The sequence below is a fragment of the Leptonotus elevatus genome, chromosome 19, assembly GCF_054856555.1.
Source record: "Leptonotus elevatus isolate MCC_2025b chromosome 19, RoL_Lele_1.0, whole genome shotgun sequence".
Classification (NCBI taxonomy): domain Eukaryota; kingdom Metazoa; phylum Chordata; class Actinopteri; order Syngnathiformes; family Syngnathidae; genus Leptonotus; species Leptonotus elevatus.
Window position 1 is genome coordinate 14,720,482 of NC_141257.1, and position 18,654 is coordinate 14,739,135.

General features: G+C 36.1%; 1 protein-coding gene across 2 annotated transcripts in view; it reads left to right on the plus strand.

Annotated features, from left to right (window-relative positions):
* The window catches only part of LOC147158108 (immunoglobulin superfamily DCC subclass member 3), a 28,759-nt gene extending 13,368 nt beyond the window's left edge, over positions 1–15,391 (plus strand). Inside the window, exons 5-14 of one of the 2 annotated variants that reach the window (XM_086062769.1) lie at positions 172–309; positions 387–545; positions 7,349–7,514; positions 8,468–8,718; positions 8,790–8,954; positions 9,135–9,323; positions 11,366–11,479; positions 12,903–13,029; positions 13,121–13,235; positions 14,600–15,391. In XM_086062769.1, coding sequence (XP_085918895.1) covers positions 172–309; positions 387–545; positions 7,349–7,514; positions 8,468–8,718; positions 8,790–8,954; positions 9,135–9,323; positions 11,366–11,479; positions 12,903–13,029; positions 13,121–13,235; positions 14,600–14,680 — 1,505 coding nt within the window. In that variant the 3' untranslated portion in view covers positions 14,681–15,391. The remainder of the gene's footprint in view (positions 1–171; positions 310–386; positions 546–7,348; positions 7,515–8,467; positions 8,719–8,789; positions 8,955–9,134; positions 9,324–11,365; positions 11,480–12,902; positions 13,030–13,120; positions 13,236–14,599) is intronic. The other variant, XM_086062768.1, reaches the window with a different exon arrangement.
* Positions 15,392–18,654: the final 3,263 nt, after the last annotated feature.

An 18,654-nucleotide genomic window follows, 5' to 3' on the forward strand; every position in this document is an offset into this window, starting at 1 on the left:
TATATATATACATATATATATATATATATATATATATATAGAGAGAGAGAGAGAGAGAGAGAGAGAGAGAGAGAGAGAGAGAGAGAGAGATTCTTGCTAGTCTAAAATTATATTAATAATTATATTAATATAACTCAATTATATAAATATCACTAATTTTCTAATTTTTAGGTGGAGCCTCGAGAACCTACAAGGAGCCAGTCATCCTGTCAGGACCCCAGAATCTAACCATCACCGTCCATCAGACCGCCATTTTAGAATGCATTGCCACAGGAAACCCAAAGCCAATCGTTTCCTGGAGCAGACTAGGTACACGATAGTACACTGAAATCTAGCAGGAATTTTGAAGCCTGGGAGTTGATGTGAATTTTGTTTCACTCCATCAGACGGCCGCTCCATTGGAGTGGAAGGTATCCAGGTTCTTGGAACGGGGAACCTGATGATCTCAGATGTTTCGCTACAGCACTCTGGTGTGTACGTGTGCGCTGCCAACCGGCCGGGCACCAGAATGAGACGTACCGCACTTGGCAGACTTGTGGTACAAGGTCAGTGCAATTTTACCATCGACTGTACTGTAAATATACTGTAAATGAGCTCTGATCTAATCCAAGAAGTAAAAAAAATAATAAATTACTGTATTGGATTTTGCGAATTAGCTCGAGTTTTGAGATATTCCATGTTTTTGTTTAACAAAAGTGCTAAAAATACACAAATTATGACAATGGTATTCTCTTTATGCTACAACTTTGAGGCTGTATCTGTGTTTCCAAGCATTTCCATGCTGTATTCTTTCATTTTTTTAGACAATATTGTGAAAGATGACAATCACAGTGAGCCTTCTATCGCTCACAGAAATATTTACGCCTAACTTTTAAGATTTATGCAATTTTTTTGCATAACAAATTCCTTTTTCTTTCTTTTTTAGATAATTTTACTACAAACCTACCAAATAAAACTTATGATACATATTTATGGTACCCTGACTATTATGCAATTCAAACAATGTACTTATTATTATTAATTTAGAGTATTTATACTTTATTAATACTAAATACATACACCTGAGGATTATGCATTTAGGCATTATTAGACTAATGAATATGTATCATATAAGGTTTATTTGGTAGGTTTGTGTTAAAATTATCTATAAAATAAAAAGTAAATGGGAATTTGTCATGTAAAAAAATTACATAAATCTTAAGTTAGGCTTGAAATATTTCTGTGAGTGATATATGCCAATCATTTTTCATGTAATTTTAGAGAATTGGGCAATGTTAGGATTAAACATCAAGCTTGTTTCACATACGTTTTTTATATCCTCAAACGAATAAAATAATTGTAAAAAATATATATATATAAATAAATAAATACCTCTAAAACTAGAGCCAATTCAAAGAAACTCAGCAGTCCAGAATTACTCAGAAATCAGAAGCAGCAGATATTCTACATAAGTAAAGACAGAGAAGGGCTTTTTAAGGATGTTTTGTCCGTTGTTGTTGTTGTTACTATACTGGGGTGCGTGTGATACACAGGATTTTGTGGTATGTTAAATTAATGTACTCTATTTCATGATACACAAGTGTGACAACAATTCATGATCATTCATATCAATGAAATAAGTCATTGCTTAAGAAAATTGATATATTCCTGCTGTTCTCTTTTAAGCGATTGTGAATTATGGAAATAATGTTTGAGTTCGATCAAGTTATTGCCAATGTGTTTTCTCACCTGCCATGACAGGCATATACGCTTAAAGGGATACTTGACTCATTGAGCAATTTTCAACAACAAGAAGGTAATATTTTGTCGATAATTAATGTGATAACCTCATTATTTTTCATGAATTAACACCTTTAAAAACTAATTTAGCCATTTTCTGTCGACTGAAGATGACTTTACCCGTGCTCAGGAAACAGGTAATGTCCAATCATGGCTGAGTTTGCTGACCAAACCCAGAAAACAGGTGAGCCGAGATTGGTCGTTACCTATGTCTTCACCACAGTTGATGTCACCTTCAGTCGAAAGCAAGTGGATAGATGTGTTTTTAATGGTATTGATTGTACATGAAAAATAATGAAGCTATCAAATTGATTCTGGACAAAATATTAACTTTTTACTGCTGAAAATGTCTCAATGAGTCAATTATCTCTTTAAACCCCTGTACACACATTTGATAGATAGATGGATAGATAGATAGATAGATAGACAGATAGATAGATAGATAGATAGATAGATAGATAGATAGATAGATAGATAGATAGATAGATAGATAGATAGATAGATAGATAGATAGATAGATAGATAGATAGATAGATAGATAGATAGATAGATAGATAGATAGATAGATAGATAGATAGATAGATAGATAGATAGATAGATAGATAGATAGATAGATAGATAGATAGATAGATAGATAGATAGATAGATAGATAGAAAATGAAATAAAAACAAGTGCTTTAACCAGTATAGTATACAAGTGCTTTAACCAGTATAGTATACACATATGTTATTTTCAATCACAGTCACACAATAATAAACACATGAATTTGTTGAACGTCGTCATTCCCATCCTCATCCGCCAACAACAGCCTCCATTGTTAATTGACTGGAGCATCCGCGGCCAGTGTATGTGCACGCGTGTGTGTACTTGGCCATGTTAATTTGCAGCGACAGCGAGTGAAAGGGAAGAAGAGGGTCAATAGCAAAGCTCCACCCTTTTTTCTCACCTTTGCCCCTGACTCTGAGCATGAGACCCCAAACACCTCCGCCCCTCCCCAACACATACACACACCAACGCATAATTGTTGAAGGGCTACTGATGATGCGTACTCATCCATCACCCCGCAGATGTCCATAGCCTGAGCCCACTCATATTTCTCAATGTCATTAGATGTGTTTTAATTGGCTGCCCAGCAGCCAGCTCATTAGCAGTTGCTCAGATCTAAAGTACTTTTCCTACTATATCTTCAAAGTTAAAATTGGCTGGCAAGAGATGAGAAAAGATTAAGAATGTGAAAGCATACCATGATTTTAAATATGCGTTATTTACGCAATTAATTGCCCAATTATGATAAACACTGTCAGACTTATCAGTGATGAAGAAACTTTAACTGGTACATAGCAATCAAACATTGTTTAACCATTTAAATGAATGGGAAACAGGTACAAACTACTCACTGATTCCCAGTGAGCCATGAAGACCAGTGCTTCCCTCTATGGGGAAAGAAATCCTATTTGGGAAATTAAAAATAAATAAATAAATTAGGGGTGTCAGGCGATTATTTTTTTCAGTAATTCAATCAATTCAGTAATTTCGTAATAATTCATAAAATTTAGTTACAATTAAAAAGACATACTGTACTGTAAAAAAACGAGTGTGATATTGATTTGTGTTGAGGTCATTTTTCTGCCACTAGATGGCATAACTGCATTTGTAATACGTTGGAGACAGCTCAGTGCATTTTTCTTTTCATATTAAGAGCTATCTAATCTTTAACATAAAGTAATTTGTGAAATTCTGAACATTTTTAAAATTGTAAAATATAACTTGACCCCAGTCTCCATAAATATATGCATTATTATTACATGTATTACTGCTCAATATTGACGTGGACGTGTAGTAAGGGGCAGTCATTAATTGCGCGGTAAAAACCTTGATGGTGTTAAAGGAACTTTAAATTAACCCAAAATTAATGCACTAATTTTGACACCCCAAAAATAAATAAATAAATAAATGATATAATGATATCAATCAAAGCTGAAAAGGATAATCTTTATAAAGGCCACATTTTTTTGATACAGCTCGATTCCAAAGATGATACAAATAGTTTTTTTGTGTGTGTCCTTTTTATAACATGAATCTAAATATATCTTCATACAATTCAGCGTTGCCATCTTACCTCCCTCAGTTGATGTGTCCAAGTTAACGCTCTTATCAATCAATACTCCTCCCCCCCTGTCGTCCTCTTACAGTGATTGACAGGGCCTTTGGTGTAGAATAGGGAGAATTGAGTTCATCTCTAATATATTCATTAATGTATTGATCTTGTTTCTCCCTTGGTTTATAAACAATAAGGAATTCTGGACATCTGTTTACCACAGAAGGTTTTTGACTGCTTAAATTGAGTTTAGAACTTCACTGTATTCAACTTGAGTAACCCAAAAGTGCTTTGAGATGAGGCATCAGAGAACACTATAGCATCATTATAACATGAATCCCATACTCAGTATAGTCCCAACTAGAATTGTGAAATGTTTAATGAAATCTTCAACCTCTTTTCTGATAGACACCAAATTAATTTGCACTAATTTAGATATTTTGAAAAGGTTGTAAAGGTTCACCACAGCAGATGTTGTGTGATATATTCCCAGTGTATAAGCAAGGGTCTCCCACCAGCCAAGTTCAGTGGGATTTTAGCAAACAACTTTCAACTTTCACACAGTCGTGACTTCAGCCCATCTGTGTGCCTGCGTGTCCACGGCCATGGTCAGGGAGAAGGAGCAAAGAGGACAAGAAAAGCTTTAGACAAAGCAGAGGATGACGAGCTTGTCAATACCGCTGCGCATGGATCGGGAAAAAAAGGGGAAGGGGTGTGATCTGTGACCTCTCACCTTTAACCCCAACAGGAGGACTAGGGGCATAAAAGTGTGAAAACGGTTGAGTGGAGGGAGGAGGTGCTGGGATGGACATTGAAATGAAAAGAAGCAGGGGGTGTGGTCTCTTAGTTAATTATGGAGGGTTGGAAGATGGATAGCATCCCACAAGGGGGAGCAGGGTGCTTAGGGTGACCGGGGTGTCACCATGTTAGGGGGAGACACAAAAGACGGCCGGCCAATTTATAGAATTGTGTTTAAAGAAAAAAAATCCCCAGACTCCCTCTGTCTCAGCCTTCATAACCCCCTCCACTCTGGATTTGTCCACAAAGTCCTTTCAAAAAAGATATGCAGATCTTTTATTATGCAGATGTCACAAAGGCCTTCAGTTCTCATAAATTATATCAACATCAGCAACTTTCCCACAGAAGGGACTGAGCATAAAATGCATACTTACAAAACTGTTGCAAAGGTGGACAGTAAAATATGGAAACAATATAGATAGATAAATTAATAATAAATTAATAGATAGATAGATAGATAGATAGATAGATAGATAGATAGATAGATAGATAGATAGATAGATAGATAGATAGATAGATAGATAGATAGATAGATAGATAGATAGATAGATAGATAGATAGATAGAGAAACCGCTATTTAGCTAGCTGATGATAGATAGATAGATAGATAGATAGATAGATAGATAGATAGATAGATAGATAGATAGATAGATAGATAGATAGATAGATAGATAGATAGATAGATAGATAGATAGATAGATAGATAGATAGATAGATAGATAGATAGATAGATAGATAGATAGATAGATAGATAGATAGATAGATAGATAGATAGATAGATAGATAGATAGATAGATAGATAGATAGATAAATAGATAGATAGATAGAAAATGAAATAAAAACAAGAGTGCGTTAAAAATGATGGATGATCGGGGTTGATTTAAGCTATTTATTTCGGTATGTACCTTAAAAAAAACTACAACTAATACTAACACTAGTAAAATAAAATAAAATTATGTGTTTTCAAAATAATAAGCCCACTCTAAAAACTAATTAAAACTGACTGATTTTTAAAACATAAGTCCAAATGTAATAACTCTTTTTTTTTATTGTTTCAGGTCCAAATATCCTTTCCATTTGATATAGTTATTGCATTTCACACTCCTCGAATCAAGCACATTTTAACATACTAAATGCTTTTCCATTACTCTCTAATGTCATTTTTCAGCCTTAAAAGAAGAAAAGTACAAATAAATCAATAAACTGATATCAAACTTAAACGCAAGTTTACCATTAAATGTACTTTTGACACGTTATTAAAATTTGATCTCATCTTAAATGAGAATTAGCTACTGTATGTTATCTGACTATATTATGCACTTTGCACAACAATGTAAAGTGTTTTTTTTCCAGATGTATGAATGCAAACAAAGGAAAAGGGGACATGATTTATGAGCTGCAGTAAAACTCAAGGTCAACAGAATCACTGATCAATACACAGTATAGATCGACCAATGTGCTGTCAGTTGAGGACGCCTGACAATTTCCAATGTGACGTTGGGACAGCTGAACAGACGAAGAGGTGGACAAGTCTGCCCTTTTGATGCATGATGACCGCGTGCGCACACACACACACACACACACACACCCGCACACCCCCACAAAAGGGGCGTGTGGGAAAATTGAGTAAACAAAGAAGTCATCTTCAGACATTTTAGAAGCATGTTTATTTTTGTCAATACAGTACATATAGAAATACATTGATGTTGAAAAACTCAACAATTATTTTTAGGAACTTGCAAGTGACAACACTATGCATTGTCTCATCTACATGACGTGCTGATGATGTAGCAGAGAAAGCCCCACCATTAACACATTACTCCTTTTAAGGGTCTGAGAAATGGGGAAAAAGCAAAGAGATTAGACCAAACAAAAAGGTCAAAATCCCGGTCTGCTCTGATGAATGTCTATTGAACTGGGCATCTTGTTGACACATCTCCGTCGGCTTATAGGAAGAAATTTGGGGTTGGGGAGGTCACGGTGGTTGGGAGATCAGCGGATCAATGAGATGCTGAGCTGGGGCTGAAGTGGGGAGGGGCTTATAAAGGCTTAAAGGGGACTGTGCATTAATATGCACGTCTATTGTGATGCCATAATTGCCCTGTGTTGGAAGTAGTCTTGTCTGCATCTGGTCAGTGTGTGTATGTGCCTATGTGTGTGGGAAAGAGATTTTTTTTATTTACATTATTCACGTGATTTTTTTATATATATATATATATTTGCATTGTAGATTATTTAATTATTACTTTAAATTGTATTAAATTTACGGAAGCGTATTGCATTCACTTGAGAGAAAAAAATCCAGTTTTTTTGACAAATTTTGGGGGGGAGCTTTGTTTTTTGTGTATTTTTTTTATTTCCTGTTTTTCTTAATATTTTTGTTTCTCTTTTACTGCATTTTTTTTTTTTTGCCATAAAAAATCCGGGGGGAAATTGGGGAGATGTAATTCAGAACAAACGGAGGAAAAATTACTTACGTTTGACGGAATAATTTTTTAATATGACAGAAAATAAATATTCAGTCAAACTGAACAAAGCTCAGTTTTTGTCTCTTTTTTTTCCCAAGTGAATGCAATACCCTTATGTATGGTTTGGTCTCTGTCTTTCTCTTTATCTAAAAATTGTACATTAAATACACATTTAAAACCCCTTTTGTCCCTGATCCTCCACAGCACCTCCAGAGTTCCTTCAGTGGCCGCAGTCTGTTTCCAAACCAGCAGGGGGCAGTGCGGTGTTCACTTGCGTGGCACAGGGCGTCCCCGAGCCTCACCTTATCTGGCTGAAGAACGGCAAGGTTTTAATGCCTGGGCACAACGTCAAGTTGACCAATAACAACAGGTGGAGTACAGGAATGTGTGATGTTATATGAAACTGGCTGTGTCCGAATTCTGTTTGGCGATTCAGACAGCCAGCTCACTACTTTCTCCTCGCCGAAATCACGTGACCGCCGTACCTGTCATGACGCACGGCGCTAAATCTCCGACTATTTACTGTGAATGAAAATGTTTTAAAACTGTACTTCATTTCCATTGTTTTACATATTTTCAACTAAAACGAATTAATTATTTCTATAGTATATATTTAATGCATCGCTTTTATTCCCGCGCTTGCGCTATCGCTCGCGATATGTTTTTTTTTCATACTCGCAATGCATTGTGGTCTACATCAACCCGTTTCAGTGAACATCGATGTTCACTACTTTTCAGAGTGCATTGTGGTTAATTTGTAGTGCAGTGGATGCTCCCTGGACATTTGGACACCTATAGAAAATGGCGTGACCCCTCAGTAGGGAGTATGGTGCACATTCGGACACAGCCACTGTGTGGTAATGTGTGTTTGCTACAAATTATTTTTTTCTTCCAAGTCCACTTTTGACCGAGCTGCACCATTTCCATGTAAGCTTGACACCACATGGTGGCAGCACTGAGGCTTTCATGTGTCATACTAATACCATCGCTGCTTAATATTACTTAGCATTTGATTGTTTAAATGATTTAATATCCAGTATAATTTTGTAGCTTTAGTGGTACAATGGCACTAATTTGGTGTCCTTGACTAATTTATCATTACATTTGGCTAACATACATGTACATTTTCTGTCTTGGAAAAGGTATCAAACTTAACTAGCTTGCCCAGTAGAAGGAATTAATTGTACCTTGAGGAGTAAGCTGCTATTTCTGAGAATGTGGGAGGGCACTTATAGTATCACTATCGAGCTGCATGTTATTCTATCCATGTTTTCGGTTATGTGTGGCTGTGAAAACTGATCTAGCTGTGTGTCATCTTTGCAGTACTCTGGCTCTGACTCGTATCAGCTCTGAGGACGAGGCCATCTACCAGTGCATTGCTGAGAACAGCGCCGGAACCAACCAGGCCAGCGCCCGACTGGCTGTGGCCCAGGCGAAAGACCTGCCCGCCGCTCCCGAGGGCCTCACGGCCAGCGTGCTCTCCCCCACCGCTCTGCAGATCTCATGGAGCCAACCGCCCGCTGAGGTCATTGAGGGTATCATTGGCTATGTGCTGCATATCCGCAAAATAGGAGGTAGGTTATGCGTCGCCACAAAATACCTTAAAATTCCTATTTAAAATGTTGCTTATGTGTGTGGCGTTTAGAACCAGATTCTTTGGAGCTGCAAGAAGCCATCAGCAAAGGGGCCTTTCAGCATGATGTGAACAACCTGGAGCCAGCCACCACCTACTCCCTTTATCTGAAAGCTTATTCACCCCTTGGAGCTAGTCAGCAGTCCCACACTGTGGTAGCAACAACACTAGGTGGCGGTAAGGACACTTAAGGACTCATTCATACCATAATTGGAGAGCTTTTGTCATCTTTGCTGATTCACTTTATTAACAATATTGGTTGGCACATTTTGATTCTGCCATACCTTTTTTTTTAAACAAATTTATTTTGGTTATTTTTATGTATTAGTTCACTTCTTTCCATTTCTGTCCACACAGTACCGCCCACTCCGAACTTCTTCACCAAGGTGGTGAATTCAAGCGCTGTCCAGGTACTGTGGGAGCTCCCAAGCAAGGCAGGCAAAGCTGAGGGCTTCAGGCTGTCCTACCGCAGGGTCCCCAATGCTGATTTCCAGGGACCCATCCAGCTGCCTTGTCACATCAATGCCCACACCGTCTCAAATCTGGGTATGTGTGTATCAATTACCAGAAAAAAAATCTCCAAATACTACTTTAATTACACTGTAAAGAAAACAAAACAAAACTGTAATATAAAATAATTGTACTTTTTTATTTTACCATTTTTTTCTGTATTTTATGAAATCACTGTAACTGTAAATATTTATATTGTTTTACAAAAAAAAAATCTCCATTAGAAATACATATATTGATTGTTCACAAATGTATCGTAATTTCACAAATATTTGTCTGGTATTTAATGGAATAAAATGTAAAGTTCAACTTTTATACATAAAAACCTTTCACACCTTAAATAAATATATATATTTACTGAGAAATAAACTGTAAAAATTCATAATTTTACCATAATTTCTTTGTGAATTGACTTTTTTTACAATTTCTGTAGCGTCCTAGCATTCATTTTAATAACATTTATTTTGAAAGGACATCTAATGAGATATAGGTAAAGGAGGAAGTTTGAGAGGTTGAATAATAATAATAATAATAATATATAATAATAATAATAAATGCAATATCTAGTTTTTTAACAGTTATTGGCCATGTTTTGAAAGATTAATCACATTATGTTGTTGTCATATACTGTTATATTACATACAATCTTGTTAAAATTACAGTTAAAAAATGTACTTTAATTATAGAAAAGTGATTTTCTGTTATTTCACAGTATTTTTCTGGCACCCCAGCTGCTGGAAAATTACATTTTTTTTTACGATATTTTTTTTTACAGTGTATATTATAAAACTCCTTATTATAACGAAGCATTGAACTTGGCTTGTTATTATACAAATCTCTGCAGTTATTAAATACTAACGTGTATTGTTTATGACGATACCTTCTCCACTACATTCTGCATATGTCGTTCTCCTATATTTGTTCACCACCTGAGTCACTGTTACCATAACAACTAGACAACGTGAGAAACAGCATATCTGCTGCACTGTGCAACAATTATTTGATTACAGACTCACTGCCTAATATATTATGCTCACTTTAGAATGTAATGAGATACAATGCAAGAGTTGCATAAAAAAATGTTTTTTACAAAGATCTAAATTATATACCTTGTCATAGTAGAGGGGCTTCTCATATTTGTCTTTTTCATTATACATTCAAAACAGCCCTGACTATGATGCAATGCAAATCATAACCACAATAATAAAGATAATTTTACATTTATATATATTTACAAATGTTTTTAAGGGTTAAGTCTATAACTGTGTTCAACTTAAATGTATGTTAGACAAAATAAATTGAAAAGAATTGCAAACGTATTAAAATGTCACTCACAAAATAGCGCTGACGTGACATCTCTCTTCCCTGCTGAGCAATAATTGAGAAATTGGCAGAGGAATGCCTCACAAATGGCTGGTCATGACTTTTAGCCTGACAGAAATTAGTTGCACCAAGCATTCATTGATCCCTTGTTGATTTTTACGGCCCAAGTTGTTTGCCTAAAATATGTGGCATGACAATTTCCTCATCAGTTCACCCTCTAACTGTTATGGGCAGGCCTGGAAATGAGGCCAGAGATTATGACAGAAGTGAATAATGGGATGGGCCTCAGTCTGATGGAGGAAATTTATGCCATGGCATGAAACACGGTAATCTCTGGTCTGGAATCAATATTGTTACATTATAGAATGTTGTAAAATTCTCTGGAGAGTCAAAGAGGACTCATCATTTGAGTGTCTGTGGTTCAATATATTTTATGGGATGATGTGACACTTTTAGGTTTTGGTTAGTTGCTCCTTTAAATTTGTTAAGACTGTTTATAAAATGTTTGTCTTTATTCCAGTTGATCGAACTGTTAATAACTTTAACAACTAGACTAAGTGCAATTTCTGCAGAAATTGCGTGGGAATGCTGGAAGCTAACTGTTAATAGCTAAATGCTCAACTGGATGCTTATGAAGGAAATTTAAATATCAAATCAAATATGTCAAATCTTGCAAAACCAACAAAAGTGGAAATAAATAATCAATGAAACGTTTTGCATTTTAGCGCAAAACTCACTTCCTGTCTCTCTTTTAGAACCGGATGCTGTGTATGAAGTCAAACTGGTGGCCTACAATGGAAATGGGGAGAGTGACTGTTCCAAGAGACTGGTATCATTGGCAGATGAAAGGACAAGTACCCAAAACACTGGTGAGTCGCATCCCACAGCTATCTGCAGCTTTTCTGTTGCTTCAGCAAAAAATGACAAAGTAGCATTTAGGAAAAGCAAAAGCAGAATAGCAGGAATAGCTCACTCATAGGATCCTGTTTGGAAAATTACAAAAAAACTATTATATTTAGTAGGGATGTTAGATACCTCTTTTTTTCATTCAACATTCTATTTAACATTCTATTATTATAATTTTTTTCAGTCGTTGAAAAGCAGGTAGATGTGTCAAATAAGTTGCTGCATGAAATACTGTAATGGAGAAAATTGCCATACTCTCAAAATTTAGCAAATAAAAGTATAAGATCGGAAAATGCAAACTAATAATAAAAAATTTAATATATCTCTTATAAGCACAAACTTATTTAAAAAAATGCATCTTAATTAGCATATAAGAGGATGGACATGGATTCAATTCAAAAGAGGAAAACGCTGTCAACCATGCCGAAATGGACTTAACAAAAGCATACAAATTTTGGTTAAAACACACTAATAATGCACTCTAAGCATTGATATAAACCTTGTAAACATACATAATTGTACAGAAATTGCATCTTGGACAAATGAAAGGATGCTCATGGATACAGTTCACTTTGAAGAGCGCTTTTTTAGCCATTGCTATCGGCTGCTGTCGCAAGTACTGATACCTTAAAACAAGGCTAAAAGTACTTGCCCATCCCTAGTATTAACATTTGTCCAGGTTTTGTTTATACTTGTACTGGTATGGATTCTACATTTAATAATGGATTTCAACAAACATTTCTTTCATAAATTTAGTATACTTAAAAATAAATTTAATGCTAACGTGTTAAGGTGTGTGAAGATGCTACCCATTTTCATTTTAAGATCTGAATTGTAATTCATTAGATGAATATTGATTAGTGTGGTAACATAACTGTGTAAACTAGACTAAATGCAATTTCTGGAGAAATTCCGTGTGAATGCTGAAAGCTGAATGCTTATGAAGGAAAGTGAAAGATAAATTATGTGAAAATTACAAAGTATTAATTGTAGTTGAAAGATAAATGAATAAAAAGAGCACTTGAACTGCAATCTGTCTAAGGTGGGATTCGAACCATTGCCTCCTGTTTACTGGTCAAAGCTCCGCTGAACTAGCCACTAGGCCATTGCTGCCATAGCAGAATATGTGACATTGTATGTAATTGTAGTGAATATTGAGGTATGAACCTGAAACCTTGCGTTGAATTAGAATTTTGAATATAGAACGGATAATATAGGAAAAAAAACATATTAATGACGAATGACATAAAAAATAATGGCTGTAAAATAATTTGACAATGATTAGTATTCAATATTGCATTTGTACTAAAAAGTTGTCCAAGCGGGGTTTGAACCCAGGTCCTGTGCTTTCAGCATTCCCACAATTTAATCAAATCTTACCTACAGGCGAGAACACACCGTGTCAGTGCAGGGATGGAGAAGCCTCTCTGGGCAGCATTGTTATTGGCATCCACATTGGTACGGCCTGCATCATCTTCTGCGTCATCTTCCTCATGTTTGGATATCGCCGCAGGTAACTACCACTTACCCATACCATTGTGATTCATGTTTTCACAACTGCACTGTACACAAGCTCTGGATTAATTCCTGGAACGTGTTTTCAGTTTGTTTTGCGGTAAAGGGACTCAGGACAGTTGGTCTGTACCAAGTGACAACACAGGACACAATGGCATTCACAAGGAGGCAACAAACCGTCCCAGGATGGAGCCAGTGTCTCAGGTAGGTTACAAAATGAAATAATATCTAGAGCTGCAAGCAGCTATAAAGATAAGTTGTAGACTTTAATGAGTTGTCATGCATAGTTAGAATCTCTTCTTAATGTTTTTTTTTTTATGCCCCAATGGGTTTTCCTTTCTGTCAACTGTCGGCATGTCATATAGTATGTCAAAAACTTTAGCTTCAATGTTCCAGATCTTAAGATGGTACAGACCAAGTTTGACGTCCATCAGATGGAATCAGCAACATTTCCTGTCAAAAGAGCCATTTTAAGCCAAATAAATAACAAGAAAAAAGTCTGGAGCCGCAAAACATTTGAACATTGTGATGACCGAAACAGTGTGTTAGTGTTAGTCTAATGTACTGAAGGCCCAAGAGCTCACTAGAGCTGCACCGCAACACAAAACTATGCAGCATCCAATTAATTTTCTTAAACTTTTTGTAATTTTTCATTGATTTTTTGATTTTTCTGCCTTTATGTCAAATTTTTAACTTTTTCTTTTCTGCCTTTCCCCCCAAAAAATCTGACTTTTTTTTGCAATTCTAAAGACATTTTATGTTAATTTTCTGCCTTTCTTCCTTTGTTTTTGGACATTTTTGGTTACTTTTTGAACATTTTCTTTTCTGACTTTTTTAAAACAGTTCTCTGACAGTTTTGCCAATTTCATGGACATTTTATGGTAAATTTCTGCTTTTCCTCTTGCTTTTTGGACATTTTATCGCCACTTTTAGAACATTTTTAGGCCATTTTTAAAACAATTTTAATAGTTAGTTATTCATTTTAATTTAATAATTAATTCATTTAAATAATATTTTATCCAAAAACTAAAATAAATGTATAAATAATAATAATAATAATAATTTCTACTAAATTTCTCTAGAGATCCACAGGGAACCACTGGAGAGGGACTAAAAAGCCACATGTGACTCCAGAGCCGCAGGTTGCAGACCCCTGCTCAAGGACATAGCATTATCCCTGTAAATGGCAAATGCAAAAATGGGCCCAAATTGGACATTTAAAAAGAAATATAGCTCACTTCCTGTAGATTGCTGACTTTGCACTTGTTTAGGCCCTCAAAAATGGGATTATTTGAGAGAATAATAATAATTTATATAAAAACAATAGGGACATCGGTATAAATAGATATGCAAGTCACAATAATGTATATCCCTTCTGTGCTAAAAGTGCTCCAACATGTAGCCATTATTTTACGTCAGCAGCTGAAACCAAAATAGAAAGTGCGGTGATTCCAACTGAGGACAATCTTGGAGAACTCTCATGCGCAATGAAAACCTCTCTAAGTGTTTAACATGCTGTACTTTCAATCTAATTCCTTGTCTCGCTTCTCTTATCTCCTTACTGTCAGCAGCAAGCGGTTTGTGCGGCACAATGCCAAGTCGTCATTGAGCAACACTCAGCAGGTCTTCCTGGCACTGGCACAGGCTAGCACTGGTCAAACACCCCTACACTTCTCTCCAGTTATTTGCAACTTACCTACACAAAATCTGCTGCTAACACTTGAGTTTACAAAAATGTGACATAGTGCAACTCCCTGGACCGACAGTTTACCCCCCCCTAATATGTCCCTACCTCAAAGTCAAACCAAAGCATATTGCCTTTATTGCCTGTGTACAAGCAGTACATGTTGAAAAAGCCTTTACAGAGCATTGTCACACCAGATTTTGGTTCTGCGTCGCATTATACAATATGTCATGTCAGCTTGCTTTTGGGAGACTCTATAACCAAAATGTTTTATATTTCTCAGATCTCACCTGGCATGCTGACATGTGAACGTATACACAAAACTAAGCCAAATAGCGACACCTGACTGACGCTCCATATGATCTGTTGTGACAGAACTCTTGACATTGCCTTCAGTTCGTCTGCAATAATAAGGGAAGAAACATAGCGGCCTTTGCGAAAGCCTTACGGATGTGAGTGTGTCATCATTAGCGATGATGGCCTTTCATTGTACCAGAAGCCATTAAAAAAAACAACAACAAAAAAAAACAAAGTTGCACACCTCCAAAGAAAGCTACCTCAGAATGCCTGAGCCATAGTTGAGATTAACATTAAGTGGTTAATGTTGTCTGTGCCAACCTACCTCACCCCCTCAAAAAAAAAAAAAAAAATCCCTTCAAGTGGAAGTCAACCCAAAAATATATATATTTTTGACAATAATATGTTCCAGGCAGTCCCACTGGTCTAAAGGTGGCATTCTGCTTAATATTGCATTAGTGGAATAAAGTAGTAGGAGTAAAGCAGCAAAATCCAGCCACTTTTTATCCAGGTGCGCTGTGATTGGTTGTTACCTGAGACCTGAGCAACAGTGATGTCATCTTCAGTCGACAGCAAGTGGCAAAATGGCCTCCCCCTAAGATGGATAAAAATGGCTGGATTTTGCTTCATACCTCTTATTCCACAAATTGAATATTAATAATTAATGTCATGTTTAGACTAAGTGAGGTCACATATAACATTTTAAGGTTGACTTCCACTTTCAGTTCAATTCTTGTTTGACCAGTGCCAATGCCAGTGTGCCGTGCCAGTCCAGCGAGAGCTCAGTGGGTCGACTACCATGGAGAGAAACCACTGCGGCAGTCTGATCTTTTCCATCTCCAAAACTGGAATTTCTCGCCTCAGCCCTTTTGTGTCCACTTGTGATGTAAATCCTCATTTCTTCTGATGTGACATCAGAGGATGATTGGAATTTCCTTCCTGAGACCTTTTCAGATCTTTTCAAAGAATCCAAATTGAAGGACGTTTGTCAGAAGATGCCAAATGACGCTGCTGAGTTTGCTCTCCAGATGCCAAATTTGGTCACTCCAGGGCCCTCGATGGTACCCAACTGGCGGCTGAAGAAGTTTTAAGGAGAGACTTGATGTCAGCCTATCCAAAAAAAGTTCTTCTATGAAAACCAAGCTAAATGACACCCAAAGACGTTAACATTTTGATGGTTTTCTTTCATTTTTGTTTTTTTATAAGACATTTTGGATTGTTCTTGTTTGAAAGGGGTCACCTGCCTTGCTTTAACTGAACCCAAGCCAAAAAACAAAGCTTTTCTTCATAATTTCATGCCATTTTTTCCCATGTTCGTCCTTCCTTGGCCATCTCCAAAATGGAGATATTTTTGTTAATACAAGCATTTTAAGAGTAACGAATGAAAATATCAGCTATTTTGTAAGATGTCAATAGTCAGAATTTCTTGCCAAATATTTAGATACCTCTGAGAAATATGTAACCAAATACATTTTTAACATTCATAGTCTTTACCTTTTAAACTTTGTCACAACCAAAGCACAAAAACATGCTGGTGTGCATGACATTAGAATTATTTGTGTGAACAGCAAGAGACACTTGAGGGCAGCAGTTTTGACCAGCATCTACGGGGTCCTTTTGAAGAACTCGCTTATCTAAAAATAATAATAATAATTGTTTTCCATAAAACAAAAAAAACTTTATTCATAAATTGACACCTAATTCAATTCAATGTATTTCATTCATTTGTAAAAGAAAAAAACAATATAAAGCAATATTGAAATTCAAAGTAAGTCAAAGAAATGAAAGGGGACAGAAGGAAGTAAAACTAGTTTTGTCTGCCCCCTCCTTCAAATAAATGAGTTGAAATTGAACCCTCGTAGTCACAATTCAAGAACACTTCTTGAGGTATTTGGCCCTGACCGCCAATATTGATGGCCACCGTATAGGGTTGCCACTGTTCTACTTCTTACTAGTCAATATTTCTATTTTAAGCTAAACAGGGATTTAGATATGGTATCCTCTATAGATAATGCTGAAATTGGCCTTTGCTATTGTACATCTATCAACAGAATTCAGAGGTGCCTAATCCAGGTCCAGAAAGTAAATACTCTGCCACAGTTTGGCTTTCGCCCCTGGTGCTAGCTAGCTAGCACCTGATACTAAAGCCAAACTGTGTCAGGGTTTTTACTTTCTGGACCTGGATTTGCCACCTCTGACCAAATTTGTCTGCAAAACATGACTTCAGATGGATTCGAGTGAGTTGTCTCAATCTGCTATTTCCCTACAAGTGTTTCTTATCTCTTTACGAGTTTTAAAAGGTTTATACAAAGCAGAGCAGTTTATAATGATAAGGGCCTTTGTTTTCTCACCTTGTCTCTTTTCTTACATACCTGAGAGCTGTTAAACAAGATACCAAAAAAGTGATATAGAAGATGTGTTTTGGTAGTGGGAACTTTGTAGTGGTCAAGATAGTTTTGTTTAAAAAAGAAAAAAGGAAAGCCTTTACTGTTTCTGTTGGAAATTTCTTTAATATTCCGTTTCTTCATCCTCGTTAAGAGGAAAAGTTGCCAAACAAATGTTCATATTTTCTGAATGTTTATTTTTTATTGTTGTTCTGATTATTAGATTTGATACATATGATGATTTGAAATGATTTTCTCTTGTGCGATGATGGATTTTCTTTTCCATATAATTGAAAATTGGTGCTTTTTGAGCAGGGTGTGTTTTCCAGAGACTAAGGCTGTGATATTGTTGGTAGCCAAACACACCATCTGTTGTGAAAGAACCATCTACTGGTAGGAAAAAAAATGTAGGAAGTAGAAAGAGGCTGCTATAGTACCAAGAAGAAATGATGCTTTAATAATTGTATAAGTGCTTCTTTGTTTGCTAAACTGTCCACCGGTATGCTGAAGATTTAAGAAAAAGCTTTAACCTGTTGTCACAGAGGTCTTTCACCAAAATAATGAAAAGGTTTTAATGTAAGAAACCAGACTGGAGAAAAGCTGCAGCAGAGAACCGAGGCCAAGCTGTGACTAAATTTGATTTTAGATTTATTTTAGTCATCAACAGTGTTGGCTCACAATTGGCACACTATATTAAAAATAAGAGTTATCCATTTGCATTTGTGTTAATTTCATAGTATGTGGAGCACACACCCACACCCACACACGCACGCACACATAACAGTGGTCTCTTATTTGTCAGTGTTTAACTTCATGGCATCATACCATGTGAGAACAGACCCTTGCTATTTATTTATTTATTTTTGCAAGATTCAACATGATATGATATGAAAGTGAATGTTTTTAATACATTGAATATCCGAACATATTGAAGCTCATGAAAAAAAGCATTCTATTAATTCCTACTGTACAGCTTGGTCTCTTTTTGTCTGCAAACTGCTCTGAATGTCTGGACTTACATTTCTCATATTCCAACATGCCTAAAACCAAATAAAGACATTTTTGATTAATTTCTGTGTCGCGTCAGTTTTATTTTTCAGCACATTTGCCCAGTCAGTCCAGTGATAACATGCCCCCTGTATACACTCTTAAAACTTCTGGGTCAGAAGTAACCCCAATTGGGTAAAATAGCTAACCCAATGCTGGGCTGAGCAAATTATGGCTTATTTATAACCACCGTATTGGGTTAAGTATTTGA